The sequence below is a fragment of the Leptopilina heterotoma genome, unplaced genomic scaffold (genome assembly GCF_015476425.1).
Source record: "Leptopilina heterotoma isolate Lh14 unplaced genomic scaffold, ASM1547642v1 Lhet_18, whole genome shotgun sequence".
Lineage (NCBI taxonomy): Eukaryota > Metazoa > Arthropoda > Insecta > Hymenoptera > Figitidae > Leptopilina > Leptopilina heterotoma.
This window is the reverse complement of record NW_025110896.1, coordinates 1,388,841-1,411,807: the sequence shown is the minus strand read 5'-3', so window position 1 is coordinate 1,411,807 and position 22,967 is coordinate 1,388,841. Positions and strand designations below refer to the sequence as shown.

General features: G+C 23.1%; 2 protein-coding genes and 1 long non-coding RNA gene across 5 annotated transcripts in view; 1 reads left to right on the top strand and 2 right to left on the bottom strand.

Moving 5' to 3' along the window:
* The window catches only part of LOC122499935 (protein farnesyltransferase/geranylgeranyltransferase type-1 subunit alpha), a 76,561-nt gene extending 64,762 nt beyond the window's left edge, over nucleotides 1-11,799 (top strand). Inside the window, exon 6 of one of the 3 annotated variants that reach the window (XM_043608535.1) lies at nucleotides 11,563-11,799. The gene's annotated coding sequence lies outside the window, so the exon portion shown is untranslated. Of the gene's footprint in view, nucleotides 1-6,224; nucleotides 6,355-11,562 lie in introns of those variants that run through there. The other 2 variants (XM_043608536.1, XM_043608539.1) reach the window with 2 other exon arrangements.
* The window catches only part of LOC122499936 (Kv channel-interacting protein 1-like), a 464,957-nt gene that overhangs the window by 44,406 nt on the left and 397,584 nt on the right, over nucleotides 1-22,967 (bottom strand). The window contains exon 6 of the mRNA XM_043608540.1: nucleotides 6,275-6,463. Coding sequence (XP_043464475.1) covers nucleotides 6,275-6,463 — 189 coding nt within the window. The remainder of the gene's footprint in view (nucleotides 1-6,274; nucleotides 6,464-22,967) is intronic.
* LOC122499937 overlaps nucleotides 17,431-22,967 on the bottom strand; it is a 137,538-nt gene continuing 132,001 nt past the window's right edge. The window contains exons 2-3 of the long non-coding RNA XR_006301411.1: nucleotides 19,303-19,415; nucleotides 17,431-17,564 (exon numbers count right to left, since the gene is read on the bottom strand). This is a non-coding gene — a long non-coding RNA (uncharacterized LOC122499937). The remainder of the gene's footprint in view (nucleotides 17,565-19,302; nucleotides 19,416-22,967) is intronic.

Genomic DNA, 22,967 nt, shown 5'->3' with positions numbered 1-22,967 from the left:
ATTGTATTAAAAATAATTGAAATCCTGCGATGAATTTTATTATTTATAAAAATAAATGAATAGTTGCTAAGAGTTTTATTAAAATTTTCGAAAATAATTGAATTTATGAGAAGAATTTTACTTGCGAACGATTTTATTAGAATTTTTTTTAAATAATTGAATTTTCAGGAATAATTTTTTTATTTATCGACATAATAAATAAATAAATTTTTTCGATGAATTATTTATGTAAATAATTGAATTCTTGGGAAGAATTTTATTAAAATCTAAAAGAATAATAGAATTATTTCAAAAAAATTTAATTAAAATTGTATTTAAAATAATTAATTTCTTTCGAACAATTTTATTAAAATATTTGAAAATAATTGAATTCCTGTGAAAAATTCCAATATCTTTTTAACTAATTGATTTTTTTGAGGAATTGAAATCAGATTTTTAAGAATAATTACATTTGTCGAATAGTTCATGTAAAATTATATTAAAAATAATTGAAATCCTGCGATGAATTTAATTATTTATGAAAATAATTGAATAGCTGTTAAGAGTTTTCTTGAAATTGTCAAAAATAATTGAATTCTTGAGAAGAATTTTATTATTTATCAAAATAATTGAATTATTGAGAAAAATTTTATTAAAATGTTTAAAAAAGAATTGAATTTTTGGGAAAAATTTTTTTATTTTTGAAAATAATTGAATTCTTCAAAAGAATTGTATAACTATTGTTTTAAATAAATAATTTTTCCGAAATATAATAAATATTATGAAAATTTGATTTTAAATAATTGAATTCTTGTGGAAAATTTTATTTGTGAAAATAATTGAATTTTTCTATTAATTAATTTAAAATAGTATTAAAAATAATTGAAATTCTTCCATGAGTTTTAATATTTGTGAAAATAATTGAATTCTTGCTTAGAATTTTATAAAAAATTTTGTTACAAAATTGATTTACCATGAAAAATGTAATTATTAGTGAAAGTAATTAAATTACTGTGAAGAATTGTATAAAAATTTTGTTAAATAATTGATTTTTTTTGAAAGTTTTTTGAAAATGCCATTTTAAATTTATTGAATTCCTGTGGAGATTTTATTATATATGAAAATAATTGAATTTTGGATGAAGTTTATCAATTTTCTTTTAAATAATTGAATTCTTTCGAGAAATTTTATGAAAATTCTAGATATTGAAAATAATTAAACAATATTATTATTACAATAGTAAAATTAAAAATTCTATAGAATCTTCACTAGCTTTCATAAAAAAATATTTTACTAAAATTCTATATAAAATATTTGTAAATATTTAAATTTATTATTAAATATTAATTAAAATTATTATAATATTAAAAGATTTAAATTTAAATAAATTCAACAAATTAAAAGTACGGTAATTTTCATTTTATCTTCCCTTGTTAAAAAAAAACCCGAATCATGACTAAGATTATTGGATCTTGTCAATGTTACTTACCTCTATTTTCTCAACCGTGACAATTGTAGTTTTAAAAGTATAAAATAAAATCAAGGTGGGTATATTTTGTTTAGCTATATAATGGAAATACAAAGAGAAACAGGGCACTTTACGTTGAAAAAAGATCGAGATTAACGAGAGAGTGAAGGAAGGATCTAATTAAGCGTTATAACTTACGGATTCGGCTTTAATTAAGGGAACCCCGTAAATAATATGCTCGACCGTCTGATTTATCGTACTTTTTTACTACTCACCGAGGAATTCTTCCCGCATCTACTTGTCCGACTTCTCTCGAGTTAAGTTTTATCACTATATATATGTAATACCGAACACACCTCGCGCTAAGATTTGTTCAAATTTTTTTAATTAATAATATCTTTTAGCTTATCATTTTTCTCTAATTAATAATCATTTTTTTATATTTTTTTTATAAAACTGCGGAAATAATTCTTATTTTAATATTTTAAATGAAAAATTTAATTTTTTTTAACATCTCAACATTTTATTTTTAATATTCAAGATAATTTTTATTTTTTCAAATGCGTTCCTATGTTTAAATAAATATTTATTTTCATGATCAACGGAAAAAGAATAGTATGGCAATTTTTATTTTTTCAAGTCAGTTTAAATAAATTGAAAAAATTGTTTATAAATAAATAAAATATTTATTTTCACAGACGAGGAAAAATAAAAGAATAGTGTGTGTGGAAAATAAAAAAAAAATATGAAATGTGCGTTTTGAGAGAAAAGACTTTAAGTAAAGCTATATTATTGTTGTGCTTGTTCAGTGGGCGTGAAAGATTACCTGTCGGCAACTGTGGCTTTTTGTGAGATAAAATACAGTGGGAATGTACATATATACTTTTTTTTATGACGCCCAATAACGGAAGTGAACTATGGGGTGGTCAAATGCTATATCGAGAATTGAAATCACATCACGTATGTATTCGAGGGTTTCTCAAATTTACTGCAAATGTTCACGAAAGAAAAGAGGAAAAAAAAATCAAACACAAAAAAGGCATGAGAAAGAAAAAAACAAAAAAAAAAGTATTCAGTGTATCGAAACGGAAGAAAACTGATCAAACAGAATCATGTAATCAGCATTTTATTGCATAAACCAAGGACCGAGTTTTACTCTTTTTTCTACTCTAGTTTCTGATTTTCTCGTTCTGATTCTACTTTTCATTATAAAAATGTCGTTCTTCTGACGTGATAATTTTACGGATGAGACTCACGCGAATTATTATTTTTCTGCAAGAATTTTTTTTTTAATTTTCAGTTTATAATTTTAATTTTAGATTTTTTCTTCCTCGCTTCTTCCTAATTATTTAAATTATTAATAATTAATAATTAATAAATTTAATAAACTTTTAATAAACTTTAATAATTAATAATTAATAAATTTAATAAACTTTAATAAATTCTAATTATTTAAAATTTTGAACACAGATTATTTACTGGAAAAATTAATTCCAAGACTAAAAAAATTGTCGAGGATAAAAATAGCGAAAAGGAAAGTTAAATTAAAAATTTTAATCCGTTTATATAAATTGTCAAAACTCTCTAAATTTGATTATTAAATAATAATAGAATTACGAATATTGACGAATTTTTAGAGATTCAATATGGAGACGCTATTCTCCACCTGCGAACGCCAAGGTCACCGCCAGGTGGCAGTTTAGTTCTTTCCTGGAATTTTTTCTGCCACCTGGTGGTGACCTTGGCGTTCTCAAGTGGAGAAATTTGAGAACAAAAAATGATTGTGAGAATTTAATTGTCTTTTTAGTGCAAGTTAATAATGCTTTTCATTTAAATTTCAAACTCTAAAAAAATACTAAACAATGCGAAATAAAAATAATACTAAACAAAAGAAACAATAAATAATACAGAAACTATTTCAATATAAACTACTTTTGCCCCATTCGAAGAAAAGAAATAAAAAATTACATAAATAGAATTCAAACTAAAACTATCAGTAGTAGTTTCAGTAATTTTTTTTTGGTTCAGTAATTTTTTTTGCTAATTTCAGAATTGGAAAAATAAAAAAAATTTTTTTTTTATTTTTCTAATTCTGAAATTAGCAAAAAAAAATTACTGAGAATAAATTATCACAAAAAATACTAAAAATTAATTATCACAAAAAAAAGATCATGAACAGTACAGATATAATTTTCACACAAAGTGCCACAGTAGACAAGACGCAAAACAATATAATTTAACAACAAAAGAAAGATATTAAAAAAAAAAATTACGATCAATTAAATAAAGGTAAAATAAAAGATAGAGGGTAAATTTTTCTATATGGAAATGAAAGTTTTATTCCGCCAAATAAAAGATCAAACTGACAATAAAAGTTTTCAAAGGGGAACTAACTTTTTTCTTTTTTTTCCCTCCATTTATTCTATAAGAGTCAGCTACAGAGATCTTATACTTTTTTTTGTTCTCCCAGCTTCTTTTCTTTACATTGACTTTATTAGCACACTTATTAAATCGAGGATTTAATGTCTCTCTCTCTCTCTCTCTCTCTCTCTCTCTCTCTCCCTCTTTCACTCTCAAGTCATTTTACAAAAACGACATTGTTCGTTCAAGAGGTAGATTTAAAGACATTTTCTTGAAACAGAAATAAAAATTTCATCCAAACTCTTTGCTGTGAATAATTTTCTTTTCACGTTTCCACCACAAAAATAAAAATTAATGATAAATTAAAAATTTTTTTAGATGAATAATCATAAAACACGATAACTATTGTTTTATTTTTTATTTTTCTGTATTTTACTTATTTTTATTTAGTACTCTTAGTATTACTTTTTTAGTATTAATTAGTATTATTTTTATTTAATATGTTTTTTTATTTTTAGTTAACAATTTTTTGAGTCGAATATCAAATTTGGGCTTTTTTATCAAATTGGAGCTTTTTTTTATTGAAGAAGAGCTTTTTCAGCAACACGGAGGAACTCAAAACTTTTTTAGAATTTATTTTCAATCCAAAAATAATTTGTATCTTGAGAAACGAGTCGAATATCAAATTTGGGCTTTTTTCATCAAATTGGAGCTTTTTTTTTTATTAAAAAAGAGCTTTTTTCGAAACAACCGTTTTAGAATTTATTTCCGATTCAGAAAAAATTGTGTTTTGAAAAACGACGCTGGTCTTGACAATTGTTTTTAACAATATTTTTAGTCAATTGTCAAATTTGGGCTTCTTTATTAAATTGGAGCTTTTTTTTTTATTAAAAAAGAGCTTTCTCCAAAACAACTGATTTAGAATTTATTTCCGATTCAGAAAAAAAATTGGTTTGAAAAACGACGCTGGTCTTGACAATTGTTTTTAACAATATTTTTAGTCAAATGGCAAATTTGGGCTTCTTTATTAAATTGGAGCTTTTTTTTATTAAAAAAGAGCTTTTTCCGAAACAACTGTTTTAGAATTTATTTCCGATTAAAAAAAAAATTGTGGTTTGATAAACGACGCTGGTATTTGTTTTTATCAATATTTTTAGACAAATATAAAATTTGGGCTTTTTTCTATTAAATTGGAGCTTTTTTATTAAAAAAGAGCTTTTTCCAAAACAACTGTTATAGAATTTATTTCCGATTCAGAAAAAAATTGTGTTTTGAAAAATGAAATAAAAATTTGGGCTTTTTTTATTAAATTGGAGTTTTTTTTTATTTTAGAATAGCTATTTTTATTATTATTCTAATTATTATTTCTATTATCGTTTTCATTATTTCGATTTTTGAATACGTTATTTTTATTTATATAAATTGAATAGAAATGGAAGAGTTCGAATTTCAATAAAAGACATGAGTAAAATGTTCGAAAATCCGAAAATAAGAATGGTTCTGGGCTCTATATATAGGATTTAGAAAGTGATCCTTCTATTCGAAAGTTATTTTCGAATCTTGAGTTTGAGAGCTTTTCGTCTTTTCAGCGGCGAGATAGTTTAAATGGTTTTTTTTCTCATGCAAAAAAGGCGAAATATTTTTTTTTCCATACAATTATTTTTGTACTAAAATTGGCTTTCAGTATAAACGTTCCAATAATTAAAATAATTCCAAATTGCTTTTTTTATAATTAATAAAATGCAAAAAATGTTACTGGAATAATAATTTAAATTGTGTTTTTAGTGCATTTTTAAAATGCTTTTTATTGAAACACAATTTACTTGTAAATAAATAATTTGCGATTATTTGCAATTATTACGAACATTTTTCCAATTAAAATAATTCTAAACTGATTATTTCGTAAAAAAATCTCTAATATAAACAAAGTACATGAGAATTTTTACTTTTAAAAAAGAATTTTTTCGTTAAAACAAAAAGTTTAGAAGAAAAATGTTTAAAACCATATATTTACAAAAAGTGGTGAAAAATTAAAAAAAGATGTTCCAGAAAAATGGTAAAATAAAAATGTTAAAATATATTGAACAATGTTGAACAATGTTAGAAAAATATTTTTAAAAAATGTTAAAGAAAAATAGTACCAATTTTTAAACAATAAAAAAATTGTTAAAAAATGACAAAAGAAAAAAAATTATTTTTTTATGTTTGAGAGGGAATTGTTAGAAAAGAAACATCAGGAGAAAAATGTAAAAAGAAAATTGTTAAAAAACACTTCCGTTTACAAAAGTTATTTACTGACAAAAGTTTCTTACTTTCGATTCTTCATTTTTCCGTTTCTGTCCTTTTTTTTAAACAAAAGTAAATAATGTTTTTGTATGAAAGTTAAAAGAAGGTGTCGTTTAAACAACTTTTATAGTGTTTTTAGAGTGAGAGAGAGAGAAGAAGAGAGATTCGATCAACACTCACCTCCTTGAGGGAAAAACTGGGAATAGATGCACTTGAAGGTTTCTTCTCGGACGACTCCCGTGGGGCACTGGGCTTTGAATCCTCGATATATCCTCTTCAGCTCAGCTTCACTAAATCGAGTTGCTCTGCAAAGACTCGCCAAGGAGTCGGGCCGATATCTCGGTATTTGTTCTTCCTCATATTCCGAGTCTGCGAAAAATTACATTTCATTTTGTTTAAAAAAATGGAGAAAGAAAACAATAAATAAAAACATCTTTTATTAATAAATTAATAATATATAATATCAAAAACTATTTTCTTTTTCATCTCATTGATCAAGCTTCAAGCAATTTTTTTTTATTTTTAAAGTTGAAATAAAAAATTAGTTGAATGATTTAATTAAAATTATTATTATTATTATTATTATTATTATTATTATTATTATTAATTATTACTATAAATAATATTATTTATTACTATTACTAGAATTAATAATTAATTAGAATTTGAGGATTGATGGTAATGATTAATTATAAAATATTAATAATTATAAAGAATAATTATAAATTCTAGTTATAAAATTATAATTTAATTATAAAGTCTAATAATATATTGTTGTAATTCAATTATAAGGTCTAATTATAAAGTTATAATTATTTAATTATAACGCCTAATTATAAAATTATAATTGAATACCTAATAAATTTGAAAAAATATTTTTTAAAAATAAAATTGTCGATTTAAGCATTTATTAAGCACATAATCATTAATGATTAATGTTAAAAGTATATTAAATTATTATTTCTCTAATAGTCAATAAATAAAATTATTATTAATTATTTATTTAAATTTAAATTATTATTATTAATTAATTACTGTATAGTATTAATAAATAATAAAATTAATTTTGTAATAATTAATAAATTAATAAATAAAATTAACTATTTTCGTAACAATTAATTAATTAATAAGTAAAATTAACTATTACTGTGATAATTAATAAGTAAAATTAATTATTATTATTGCAATAATTAATAAGTAAAATGTACGTATTCAAGTGTATTTTACATAATGGAAATTTACAATGCCGATTCGGGTCAATAGTAATTAATTCAATAGAGTTATGGTAATTATGGTAATTTTATCTAAATGGTAGTTTAAATTAGTTTTTTCTTTTTTCTAGTTTGACTCTTTTCTAAATTAACAATTTTTTTCAAACTCTTTTTTTAAACTTCTTTGGACTCTTTTTTTTAATTAACAATTTATTTCTAATTCGATTCTTTTTTAAATTAACCATTTCTTTTTTCAATTAAACTTTTATTTAATTATCCTTTTTTTAATTAACCTTTCTTTTATAATAGACCTTTTATAAGGTCCTTCTTTTAAATAATTTATTTTTTAATAATACTTTTTAAATTGACAATATTTTTTTTATCAAAATATTTTATAAATTTTACAGATGCAAAAGTTCCTATTCTTACAAATATAGAAAAAAATTAATTAAATATTTTATAAATTTTACAGATGCAAATTTCCTATTCTCACAAATATAGAAAAAAATTAATTTAAACTTCATTTCTTTTTTCATTTGTCAAAAATAGATTTTCTTTATTTTCAAAGAAATTGGAGATTGGACCCTAAAAAAAAAAAATTTTTTCAGTAATGGGAAATAATTTTAAATGCAAGGGCGCGTGCATTGAGTTTACAAAAGAATAAAACTAGAAAATTGCGATGAGAGATTTGAGAACAGTGAATCGTTTTCTTTTTTCCCCTTTTCTTGAAATTTTCTTACATATAATAGGAAAGTAAGAAAAAAAAAATGTGGTATCTGGATTTGAGAAGAGGAGACGCGGTTAAATCGGGAATGATGAAAAATGGAAGTGCGAGGGGGAAAAAGGAAAATGGGTGAGAATATTGAGAAAAAGAGGGAAAAAAGGGGGACAGAGGGGGGAGAGGAAAAGCGAGTGATGGTGTGTGCAACTCGAGTTTTACTCTGCGAGAATTGTAAAAAAGGAGACTTCATTTTCTTCTCTCGCAAGATAAGAAAGTTGTTTCTCACACAAACAGAGAAAATTGTTCAAGATAACCGACTTCTCGTTTTTTTGTCTTTCTGATTCTACAGTTTTCTTTTCTTTTTTTTGTTTTGCTTTTTATTATATTGTATATTTTTCCTTGTAAAAGGTTGGTTGTAAAAAATGATGCTACCCGCTTGGTAAATGTTGCTGTGAAAGTAAAACAAAAAGGTGAGGGTAAAAAAAAAAATGTTAAGTTAAAAAAAGAGTTGATTATGAAGGAATAAAAAGACAATACACGTTTCGTACAAATTTTTTTGGAACATTTTTTTCCTGTTCTATTTTTCTATTTTTATAAATTAGTTACTAATGATACTTATTTCGTTAAAAAAAAACCCTAATGGTAAGTTTTTAAAAATTAATTTATTTACTTTTTATTTACTTATTAATTAATTAACCCTAATGGAAGTTTTTAAAAATTAATTTATTTACCGGAAAAATTAATTCCAAGACTAAAAAAAGTGGAGACGGTAAAATTATCGATATTATAAGGGAGAAAAAAATTGAAATCCGTTTATTAAAATTGTCAAAGTCTCTTAATTTGATAAGAAAATAAAATGGTGATTTAATTTCTCCACTTGAGAACGCCAAGGTCGCCACCAGGTGGCAGGAAAAATTCCAGGAAAGAACTAAACTGCCACCTGGCGGTGACCTTGGCTTTCGCAGGTGGAGACATTAAATCACAATTTTATTTCTCAAAAATGTTTTTATAATTAATAAAATGCAAACAATGTTATTGGTAAAATAATTTAAATTGTGTTTTTAATGCATATTTATAACGCTTTTTATTTAAACACAATTTATTCGTAAATAAATAATTTGCAATTATTACGAATATTTTGTGACACTTTCGGTACTATTTTTTATTTCTAAATTCAGTTCGAGGCCTAATATAAAGAAAATAATGAAATAGAGAAATAAAAAATAAGGAAAAATGTTTTAAAAAATTGTAGAAATAAAAAATAAGAAAAAATGTTTTTAAAAAATTGTAGAAATAAAAAATAAAGAAAAAGAGAGATAAAAAATAAGGAAATAGAAAAATGAAAAAAAGAAATAGAAAAAAGAATAAAGAAATAGAGAAATGAAAAGGTAAAGAAAATTGTCCCAAAAAAAATTGCGACAAGTTTAATATTAAGAAAATAAAATGTTTAGGGCCAAGTAAAAAGGACTTTTAAAGAAATAAAACGACAGGTAATTAAATTAAATTGCTCGCTGGTAGAATAGAGAGAGAGAATTTTTTCAATATACTATTTTTATATCTATTGGATTACATATTTGACAGAAGCAATTAAGAAGGAGCTTTTGGGCACTTTAGAGGAACATTTTATGTGTATGTGAAACGTGTAGGAAAAAAAATATACATCATTAAATTTTCGGTTGAACTTTTATTTTTCTCCATTATTAGATTTCCACTGTCCAATGAAATTCTGACCTGACTAATAGTATTTAATAACGATGTCGTGACTCGATAAATTGAGTTTGTTAGGAAATGAGGTTTCAGTCGTTGATTATATTTAGATCCAGTCACGCTTACTTGCGTAATGTTTTTTTGCAAGTTGACAAGTCTCGGATAAAAAAAAAATAAATGAAAAAAAAATCAGGGAGCATAATTGTTTTGGAAATATTTTTTAACTCTGAAAATACGGGAGGTGCTCCAAAAAAATAATAGCAATATGTTAATTATTAATTATATAATTACAAATATTAATTATGTAATTAAAGTATGTTAATTATGTACTAACAGTACATTAATTATAGGGGGGGATTTTTTTGTAGCTAAATAATTTTTTTTTTAAATTTTAAATCTTTTTTAATTCAAAATTTTAATTTTATTAATTTATAATTGTGTAAAAATTGTGAAATTTCTGTAAATTCTTTTCGAAATGTATTAGTTATTATTAGAACTAATAGATTTCGAAAAGAATTTATAGAAATTTCGAAGGTATTTCTAAAGCACTGGAAATACTTTCACTGAAGAAAAAAAAAATTAATAATGTCTCTACAACTATAAATAATTCTGATTTCTATATTGCCTGGCAATATTTTTATCTAATGCTCTCCGTGAAGAGGAGAAAATGAAAAATTAAGTTCATACACGTCAAGAGATGATTACGAAAGTAAAATATTTTTAAAGGCAAAATTAGGTAAAAAGTAAAATATAAAAAGTATAAAAGGTATAGAAAGTGTAAAATAAATAGAAAATATATACGAAATAAAATATATAAAATTAACTCAATAAAAAACCAATATAAAATAAAATATATGAAAAATATAATAAATATGAATAAAATATAATAAAATATAATAAAATGTAAAAAATAAAATAGATATAAATTATATGCAAAATATAATATATAAAAATAAAATAAACAAAGAAGTATAAAAAATATATTGAAAAAATAGACGATAAAATATAAAAATAAATATACGCGAAAAAAGAGTTTTTGTCTCAACATTTTTTGAAATCAAATTTTTCCTAAATTTGACATTCTTCTTTTTTTATGTTAAAAAAACAATGGCAAATTTTGTATTTTTTTTTTTTTTTGCTCATAAAAGTGTGTGCAACATTTATTTTCATTAGCTGACCACATATTGATGATGAAGTCGGTGAAAATTTAAACATAAAACTGCTGTTTCATAAAAAGCCATGTGTAAAATTTATTATGAAGTATTTTACACTCGTGATTTTCATATTTATCACTCGGAAATTTGGAAATTTAAACAAAAAGAAGGAAAAACTTTTTTCACTTTCTCAAGTTTCCTACAATTTATAAGAATATTTTTCCCTGGCATTTAGAAATTTTCTTGAAAAACACTTTCAAGAGTTTTAAAAGTCTTAAATTTTATATAAAACTCCGAAAGAAAGTTTCCTAAGAGAATTTGAGTCGACACGTTTTTTTTGTTATTTAAAAAAAACGTTTTTGATCTTGTTCTTATCTTTTTTTTGAAGCTTTTTAAAACTTTTGAAAAATATAAAAAAAAATTTCTGTATTCTATCGTTTCTAATTGCAAAAATTTCGGGAAAATATTCATGAAAATAAATTTTTAAATTTCCAAAATTTTTCTAAAATCGATAACATTTTTTCATTTATTTGTAATTATTTTATTTATTTATTTATAATAATTTTTATTTTATTTTTATTTATTTTATTTTCTTTTATTAATTATTATATTTGTAGTACATAATCATATGAATACTAAATTATATATTTAAAATTAATTTTTATATTTATACAGATTTGGTTTTTCTTCCTCGAGGATTATGAATTTAGAATTTCCTCTTTCTGCGGCCCTGTTACAATTGATTATTTAAAAAAAAAACCGTATTGTACACTCTGACATTGTAACCGGAGACTTCACAAAGCAGCTATTTCCTGTACTATATCCAACTTGTGGTTGGAATTTTAATGTACCTTGAATTTTTCAAAGCTCTATGTCAACATTTGTGTCTATTTACGATTTTGTACAAATTTTTCGTCCACGCTATTTTTTACGTGGAATTAAATAAAATATACACAGTTTTTCACTGAGAAGAAAAAATGTTTCTTTTTTAAACACGAATTTGAAGTATAATTTTTTTTATTAACTATCATTTTTTTATTAACTAATTCTATTTATTAACCATAATGTCTTTTATTATCTAATACCTTTTATTGACTACAATTTTTTTTTTCATTAAACCATTCTTTTTATTAACTACATTTTTTTAATAATGTTTTTGTTAACTAATTTCTTTTATTGACAAATGTTTTTATTAAGGACAATTTTTTTTACAAATTTTGTTATTATACATTTTTGTGTTAACTATTTTTTTATTAACAAGAATTTTTTTCTACAATTTTTTTTACTCATTTTTTTGTTAACTAATTTTTTTATTAATAAATTCTTTTATCACATACAATTTTTTTAAACTAATTGTATTGTTAACAAATATTTCTATTAACTAACTTTTTCCCCTAGTTTTTTTGTTAACCAATTTTTTTTAATAGAAAATGCTTTTATTAACTGATTTTTTATCAACAATAATTTTTTTTCTCAACTACAACTTATTTTTAATAATCTTTTTATTAATTAATTTTTTTATTAACAAAATCTTTTATTACCTACAATTTTTTTTAACTAATTCTATTGTTAACTAATTTATTAACTTTTTCCCCTAATTTTTTTGTTAACCAATTTTTTTTTAATAAAAAATGCTTTTATCACCTATAATTTTTGTAACTAATTTTTTTTATTATCCAATTTTTTAAAATTTGTTTATTAACTGATTGTTCTTATTAACTAATTTTTTTTTATTAATTTCAGTTTTCTTTAGTAATACATTTTCTTATAAACTATTTAGTTCTTATAAATTAATTGTTTCTTATTTACTACAATTCTTTTTTATTAAAAAACATTTTAAATTTCAAACTCTAGGAATTCGTGAGATGAATATTTTTGAATTTAATTTTCTTTAGTTTTTGTTTTCTACAATTCATTTATTTATTATTGCACAAGTTGCAGTAGATGATGAAGTTTCGACTCTATACAAGAAGTTCACAGCAGTTTAACGGAACTTACCAGTTTCGTGGTCATCAAAGTAAGAAATCTAACTCAAAGATATTGAGAAACTTCTGGAAAATTTGTAATTATTTAGTTTAGAATATTTTCTTTATAAAATTTATCGAGAGAAGAAAATTGAATTTAGAGATTTAAATAGAAAAACGAAAAATAAACTGAAAAAATATTTAGTTTTTTTTAGTAAATGTAGTGTAATTTAATTTTTAAACTTTTGCAAATTTTTTTTCAATTTCAGTTAGTTTCCAGTTTATCAAAAATTAAAAACTAATAACTGAAAGTAAAAATAATTTACTAAAACTAACGAAAATGAAAAAAAACTAAACTTAAAAACTAAGATAAAAATATCACCAAATCACCATAAAAATATTACGACTGGGAAAAAATATTAACGCTAAAAATATTTAAACATTTTGAACTAAAAATAGAGTTTATAATAATTTTCTCGAAGTTTATGCTTTTTTAAACGAAATTCAGTAGTTTGTTTTTTATTATAGAAAAAAAATAACGAGCTATCCTATATCCACAGTAGTGATCGTAAAAAGAGTGAATGGATGAAATTTTATAGTAAATGAATATTGGTTTTTTTTTTTTTTTTTTTTTTTTTTTCTTTTTTTTTGTGGAGTGTGATTTTTTAGTACACTCTCCCTTTATTCAAACTTTCGTTGAAACCCCATTAAACGAGAGGTGGACACACCATTTTCAAAGTTTCTGAAATAAATTGGTTCCCTTGCTCACAGTTCTACTTTTCCACTATAAATTTCCTCTCCTCGTTTCTATACTCTATTTATCACTTTTTGACTTTGAATCCTCGTCGAATCCAATATAATTATTCCGCTTCAGTATTTTTTTTCTAACCACCAAAAAAAAAAAAAGAAAATCGATTTTTTTTTGGCGAAAGCCGAGGAGACAATTTTAGATGATTTAAAAATTTACTAGAATTCCAGAATTGTAAAAATAATTTTATTTCGCATCGCTTATTTTATTTTATCGTCACATTTTTTTTATAACTTAATTATTAATATTTTTCGAAAACGTTCATGAATTTTTCTTTATTTATGCCCCGGTTTTCTAGAGAGATTAAAAAAGAGAAGGAATTTGTAAAAAATGTTGGTAAATTTAGGGGGAAAAATATATACAAAATTACAAAGGCAAAATGGCTAAAAATTGAAAATTTAGAAAAAAGAAAAAGTATTCTAAACAAATAATGTAAAATAAATAATAAATGAAAAAATAGCAGAATAAATTTATAAAGTTGCGAATATTTCGGAAAATTTATTAGATCGTAAAAGTAGGAATAAGAAAGGAAAAAAACTAATTAGTAAAGCGTTAGTGATCATGCTTCGATTAAATACCTATATTGCACATCATGTCAGCTGGATATATCGAAAAGGAAGGGTTAGTGGTTTTGAAACATCGAAAGCGTTTTTGGTCTTTTAAATTATATAAATATTTATACACCTTGACTATTGTATATGAGAATAACAATAGTTAACAATAAAAATAAAAATAACTTTAGTAAATAATAAAAATAAAAATAAAAATAATAACAATACTATTACTACTACTACTAATAATGATGAAAATAATAGACTAAATTTTTATTATTTTTTACATTATTAATATTATTATTATTATTAATTATTATTATTACTATTATTTATATTATTATACAATTAATTACATCATATTACAATTTTTCATGGTGTAAAATTGACATAATAAAAATTTTTCTTTTTTAATAAATCAATAGTAATATTAATAATTGAAATATAAATAATAATACTATAAAAAATACTAGTAATAATAATAAGACTACTAGTAAAATACTAGTAATAATAATACAAGTAAAAATACTAGTAACAATAATAGAGGTAAAAATACTAGTAATAATAATACTAGTAAAAACAGTAGCAATAATAATACTAGTAAAAACAGTAGCAATAATAATACTAGTAATAATAATAATAATAATGATAATAATAATATTAATAATAATAAAAATAATAATAAAAAATAAAAATAATAATAGTAATTTATTTAACAATAATAATAATAATAATAAAAAATAAAAATAATAATAGTAATTTATTTAACAATAATAATAATAATAATAATAATAATAATAATAATAATTTAATAATAGTGATAAGAAATAGATACCTAATGCAAATTTGACACCAGTCCACGCCTGACGAACATAACTGATTAACCTCCGATAAAGTGGCTTCGGCGGTTTTCTTGGGGAGTTTCCCTCCTCCTCATCGCCACTTCCGTCCGTATCCGATGTGCCAGGCGGTGGACCAACCCCACTGAGAGTTCCAATTTGATTCCTCTCGCCGAGGATATTCACGACCTCACGCAATCCTGGTCCGACACCCTCAAGTCCTGGGTGATAATTCGCGGGGGCGACGCCGGAACCCGAAAAATTCGCACCGCCGCCCCCGCGTCCTCTACCCCCCCGTCCCTTGCTCCCTCGGCCCCATGCTGCTCCGCTTCCTTGCACATCAAAATTAGAAAAAAAAAATTCCACACAAAATTACTTTTTTACAGTCTGGAATTTTCTATTTTATTATTATTATTATTATTTACTTTTTTTTTTACTTAGTCATTGTTTTTTATTTACTCATTGTTTTTTATTTACTCATTCTTTTCTATCTATTATTTATTCTTTTTTTATTATTTGCTATTAATTTATTATTTACTTATTGTTTGTTAATTAATCATTTAATTTTCTTATTCGCTATTTGCTCTTAATGTAATATTTACTCATTGTTTATTATTTGATTACTATTTATTTACTTCTTTATTATTTACTTATTTTTTATGATCTATTATTCATTTATTTATTATTTACTCATTTATTATTTACTTATTTTTTCATGATTTATTATTTATTTATTTATTATTTACTTATTTATTATTTACTAAATTATTATTTACTCATTGTTTATTATTTTATATTTACTTATTTATTATCCACTCATTTATTATTTACCATTACTTATTAATTTCCAAATTGTTTATTATACTTTTATTAAAACTCGGACTAGTGGAATTTAATTTAATTTCTCGTTTCTTTAAATTTTCAATAATTAAATTTCAATACGTTCATCTGGGTCAGGATTTATAATTACTTTTGAAACGATTCGACTCATCTAAAATTGGGAGGGCAAATAATAATAGTTGACAATTTAATATGTTATGTGCCAATAATTGGCCGTATTTCATGTCGAATAGGTGAAAAAAACTATTATGCAATTTTAAATGTATATAAATTTATATCGGCTTACTAAATTGTTTTTATTTTTGATGTCTGCTTAGACATATTTTCAAAAAAATTTTAATTCATTTTTTTATAAACAATTTTCGAAATTTTAAATTCATTTTTTTCATTTCACACTATAAAATTTTTTAAATTTATAAAATTTATCAAATAGAGATAAAAAAGAATTGAGACAAAAAAAAGTATCAAAACGTTGCTTCGCAACATTTTGATACTTGGCTAATAATAATAAATTCAAGGTATAGAAAAATTTTTTGGGTAAGAATGAATATTTTTTTGTTGCGAGAAAAATTTGCATTTCAATTTTTTTTTCGTCACAGATGTGTCTCGTAATTTATAATGTACTGCCCTGCTTTTACTTCGTTCACTTCCTTTTGTTAAAATTAACGAGTAGAAATCGGCGCTCCAGCTGGTTACCACCGCATATTGTCATGAATTATATGCCTTCACTATATTCATACCCTTTAGAATTTATAATTACTTTTAATCTTCATAATCAAGCATTTGAGTCGAGTCCGAGTTTCAATAGGAAGTAATATTGAAATAATTTTGCTTTATTTTATTAATTTTATTAATTTTATTAATTATTATAAATTACGAATAATTATTCTATTCTCACATTTACTATATAGAATATTTACTATAGAATTTAGTATATAAATTATAAGTAATTATAATAATTCATTATTAATTAATTATAATTAAATGTAATTTTATTATTGTATTTACCAATTTACCATAAATTTTATAAGTAATTGTTTTATTATTATCTGTTCCTTATAAATTATAAGAAATTATTTTAAAATTATATTAATTTTTAATATTATTATATTATTGATATTATTATTATTTTTAACTATTTTTAGCTTTAGTTAACATTTTTTTTTTTTTATTTTGATCTTCAGCTTAATTTTTCTATTATTAGCTTTAGCACACTTTTTATGTTTAGCTTCAGGTTAAAAATATAATTATTTTAATACTTTTAATTACATTAAATATATAAGTCTAGTTAGGGTTTAAACATTAGAATTTTTTTTCAGTATTGAAAGAGAAAAAAAAGAGAATAAATTCTGAATTACCTTGTCGCTTTTTGTAGGAGGGGAGCCCCACCACGGGGCCGCAGCCCCCCGCGCTCCCCGCAACAGAGGAGCTGATGGTGGTGAGACAAGGGGCCCCCTGACCGCCACCCCCACGCCTAGCAAATTCAGGTCGTCGACAACAATTCCCACCCCCGCCCCCTGTGCCGCCACCGCCACCCCCGGCGGACAACACCACGACGGGCCCAGGAATACAATTTCAGTCCCTCCCACGTAGCTTGCTTCTCTTTTTCTCTCAGTCAGATGAACTTGACTTGACTCTATTTTCTCCTCAATTCCCACCACCACGTCGATTTTTTCTGTTGATAATATTCAAATTAAATAAAAACAATAGTTTACTAATTTGAAGGAAATAATTTATTTTTGCTTTTGTTAAATGGAATAAAAATTAATTTGTCTGACTAAATGTAAATTTTACTACTTAAAAATTTAGTTTGTCAAAAAATAATATTTACTACTCCAAAAATGTAATTTATTTGGTCAAATATAACATTTACTACTTAAAATATAATTTGTCTGACTAAATATAAACTTTACTACTTAAAATATAATTTGTCTGACTAAATAAAAACTTTCCTACTTATATTATAGTTTGTCTGACTCAATAAAAACTTTCCTACTTAAAAACTTATCTTTCTGACTAAATATAAACTTTACTGCTTAAAAACTTATCTTTCTGACGAAATATAAACGTAACTACTTCAAAAATAATTTATTTTAAAAAATATAAATTTTACTAATTATTTTTTGAGTAGTAAAGTTTATATTTAGTCAGACAAATTTTATTTCGTCAGAAAGATTAGTTTTTAAGTAGTAAATTTTATATTTAGTCAGACAAAATACATTTTGAGTAGTAAAGTTTATATTTCATCAGAAAAATTAGTTTTTAAGTAGTAAAGTTTATATTTAGTCAGACAAAATTATATTTTAAATAATAAATTTTATATTTGACTAAACAAATTATTTTTTGAGTAGTAAAGTTTATTTCTTGATAAACTAGATTTTAAATAGTAAAGTTTATATTCAGTCAGATAAATTTTATTTTAAGTAGTCAATTTTATATGTGACCAAACGAATTATTTTAAAATGATTTTACTTCAAATAAAATTTGTCTGATAGAATATAGACTTTACCACTTGAAAACTAGTTTGTCAATAATTGAAAATTACTACTCAAAAAATAATTCGTTTGGTCAAAAATAAAATTTACTATTTAAATTATAATTTGTCTGACTAAATATAAACTTTACTACTTAAAATTTAATTTGTGACTAAATAAAAACTTTCCTACTTATAGTATGGTTTGTCTGACTGAATATAAATTTTACTACTCAAAGTATAGTTTGTCTGACAAAATATAAATTTTACTACTTAAAAACTAGTTTGACAAAAATAAACTTTATCACTCAAAAAATAATTCGTTTGTTCAAAAATAAAACTTACTACTTAAAATGAAATTTGTCTGACAAAATATAAACTTTACTACTTAAAAAATAGTTTGCCAAAAATAAACTTTAGTACTCAAAAAATAATTCGTTTGGTCAAATAAGAAATTTACTATTTAAAATATAATTTTGTCTGACTAAATATAAACTTTACTACTTAAAAACTAATTTGTCTTGTGAATAATTAGTCTGACTAAATATAAACTCTACTACTTAAAATCTACTTTGTCTGACCTAATATAGATTTTATAACTTAAAAACAATTATGTCTGGCGATATGAAAATTTTACTACTTAATTTCTAATTTATTTGACTACTTGTTGTTTTATTTTTTTGTTAACTGGAATAAAAATAAGACGAAATAAAAATTAAAAAAAGGGGCAAAATTCAAGCGAATAAAATCGATATAAGAATATATAATAATTCCTAATAAATAATAAAATAAAACAGGAAAAATAAATTTAGATATAAAAGAATTTGTAAAGATATTTTTACCCGAGAAATGAATGACAATAACAATGAGTAGTTATACTAATTGACACTCACGTCAACTATATATATATGTAGGTATAGATTCTTAATTTAGCTCTTACCTGAAAGACCACTTTATTGTGCTTTCTCCTTTCAAGACTTGTGACGATGAGGTTTCCTTTGTGAAGACATAATGCTTTAGCTTGATTGCGGGTTAGTTATTGTTAATGCTTTTCTGAAACATGCAATTAAAACGAAATCTTAAGGAAAAATCGTAACCACACACTCTCTCTAGTAATTTTTATTTAAAAAAAGAATCTTTAAAAAGAGAATCAATTTTTTCATTAAATATTCGTTTTTTATAAAGAGGTAAAATTACAGATACATATACAAATAATTTATAGAACGAGTTATAAATAAATGACCAATAATCTACAAATAAAAAACAGTACGAAGAAAAAAAATTAATAAGAATGTAAATAAAAAAATACGAATAAAGAAATACAAAAAGAATACAATTAAAAAAATACGAATATATATATACAAAAAATAGATGTAAAAAAATACATATAAAAAATACATGTAAAAAATACATGTTAAAAAAATTCTAATAAAAAAATACAAATAAAACTAAATAGAAGAATAATAAAAATAGAAAAAACATACATAAAAAATAATCTATTAATAACTAATCTGTGTAAATAGAAATAATTTACGGGAAAAATAATTTTAATAAAAATACCTGATTATATCAAAAAGCAGATTTAGAGTTATTTATTTAATAGAAAAAGCTAAAACGGTAAATATTAAATAAAAGAATAAAATTGTCATTAAACGTAAAAAAAAGTAAAACTAAAATGAATCATTTTAAAAATAATTGAGAGGCTTATAAATATCAGTAAAAAATATCAAAGAAATATAAAATTTAAATTAAAATATAAGAGAAATAGAAAACAGAAATTGAAAAATAGAAAAGAAAATATAAAATATGAATTAAATTATAAAGTAAATTAAAACGTAGAAAGGAAAATATAAAATAGAAATTAAAACGTAGAAAAGAAAATATGAATAAAATATAAAACAGAAATTATAATATAGAAAATAAATATTAATAAACAAAATATGAATTATCAAAAAAATCAAAAATGAAAATAAAATACAAAAATATCAATAAAATAAAAATAGATAGAGAATAAAAAATAGAAATAAAATAAAAAATAGGTATAAAACATTAAGTAGAAATATAAATAGAATAGAAATTAAATAACAATGTAGAGAAAGCGATAATAATCATAATTTAAAATAATAATAATAATAATAATAATAATAATAATAATAATAATAATAATAAACGAAAATTATTTTCCAAATGCGAGAGAGTCATGCGAAAGAGGAATTTTCGTGTTTCGTGAAAGAATTGGAAATTATTTTGATCCTGATGAAAATTTCATCGCAGGGCCATTAAAAGTTTGGAAGGAGGATCGACGATCCACCTTTACTTATAAGTCAAAGTCGAGAAACTCGATGGGTTGGGGCGCAGTGTCGAGGGATCACAACTTGGTCGCTTACGAAACTGATGTGGATTAAGGGTTAGGCTCTGGAACCTCATATTCTATATAAGGTTAACTTCAAACTCACTTCTCACTCACTCACTCTCCCCTATCTCCATCTCTCTCTCCCTTTCAACCTCTCCCCGGAGTCTTACGCGTGCTTGTAAATTCAGCAAACAGCTAACTTGGCATAACTTGATTTAACTTATGTAACTTAATGACTTCACTTAACCGAAATCCAACACGCAATAAATATATGCTTCAGCATGCACAGTTAATTACATTTTCACGTTTGAGAAACTAACTTAAGGGATGACAAACAGATGCGTTAGAAACGAATTTCTCTCTCAAAAAAGAAATTTGTTTGAAAAAATATAAACTTCACTACTAAACAAATAATTTTTCTGACCAAATATAAACTTTACTACTGAAAAATAATTCGTCTGACGAAATATAAAGTTTACTACTTAAAGCATAATTTGTCTGACTGAATATGAACTTTACTACTTAAAAGCTAATTTGTCTGACCAAATATAAATTTTACTACTGAAAAAATAAATTTTCTGACCAAACATAAACTTGACTATCTACTTAAAATTTAATTTTTCTGATCAAGTGAAAACCTAACTACTTAAATTGTCTGACTAAATATAAATTTTACTACTTAAAGCATAATTTGTCTGACTGAACATGAACTTTACTACTTAAAAGCTAATTTTTCTGACCAAATATAAACTGCACTACTAAAAAATAATTCTCCTGACCAAATATAAAGTTTACTACTTAACAATTGGTTTATCTGACTAAATATAAACTTTACTACTTAAAGAATATTTTGTCTGACCAAATATAAATTTCACTACTGAAAAAATAATTTGCCTGACCAAATATAAATTTCACTACTGAAAAAATAATTTGCCTGACCAAATATAAACTTTACTACTTAAAGAATATTTTGTCTGACCAAATATAAATTTTATTACTGAAAAAATAATTTCCCTGACCAAATATAAACTTTACTACTGAGAAAATAATTTGTCTGACCAAACATAAACTTCACTACTTAAAACTTAATTTTTCTGGTCAAGTGAAAACCTAACTACTTAAATATAATTTGTCTGAGCAAATATAAATTTTACTACTTAAAAAATATTTTGTCTGACCAAATATAAATTTTACTACTGAAAAAATAATTTGCCTGACTAAATATAAATTTTACTACTCAAAGCATAATTTGTCTGACTAAATATGAACTTTACTACTTAAAAGCTAATTTTTCTAACCAAATATAAACTGTACTACTAAAAAATAATTTGTCTGAACAAATATAAACTTTACTACTGAAAAAATAATTTGCCTGACCAAATATAAACTTTACTACTTAAAGAACATTTTGTCTGGTCAAATAAAAATTTTACTACTGAAATTCTAATTTGTTTGACCGAACATAAGATTTATTTTCCAATTTTAATTTGTCTGACTTGATGTGAAATATCTCGAAGCAAGTGGAAAGTTTTTTATACATCAAATGTAATTTTGTAGAACAAACAAAAAATGTATTGACAATATCAATATTTTTAATTAAAATTACAATTTTTTACATTTTGCAAAAAAAGAATAAATTGAACCTCACATTATATTTGACTTTCTGAAAAAAATTTATCATTCAAAGATGTATATATATGTTAAAAAAATGATTTACGTCTGACGGAACAGATAGTTCGCTACTTAAATTTAAAATTTTTCTTTCAAATCAACGTTTTCCTTATTCATTTTTAAAAGCAGAAAAGTAGAATTCGCCTCCGTTTGGCGTTTTGCCAATAAAGTCGTCTTTTGTCTGACCGCACCAAGATTTCACTACTTTATATGTAAATTTTCCTCTGATTCTGTCTGACAAAAAAAATTTTTCCTCTCTATAAAAATTTTCTTTCCACCTTGTCAAGTGGTTTATATGTCAGATTGACAAGGTTTATCTATAAATAAGAAAATATTCTTTCTCCTTTTTCTTGAAAAGAAAAAGAATTTTATCATGCTTCAAAAGTCCATCTGACCGAACAAAGTCACTAATACTTGAATTCTTTTTATAACAAAAAAAATTATTTCTTTATACGAAATTTTTTTTATGCAAAAATTTTCTTATATACTATTCAAAGTAAATTTTAATAAATTTTCTTAAATTGTTTTGTAGTTTTTTTTTTTGGTGACAATGGTTGGTAGAAAATGCTTAATTTTCATAC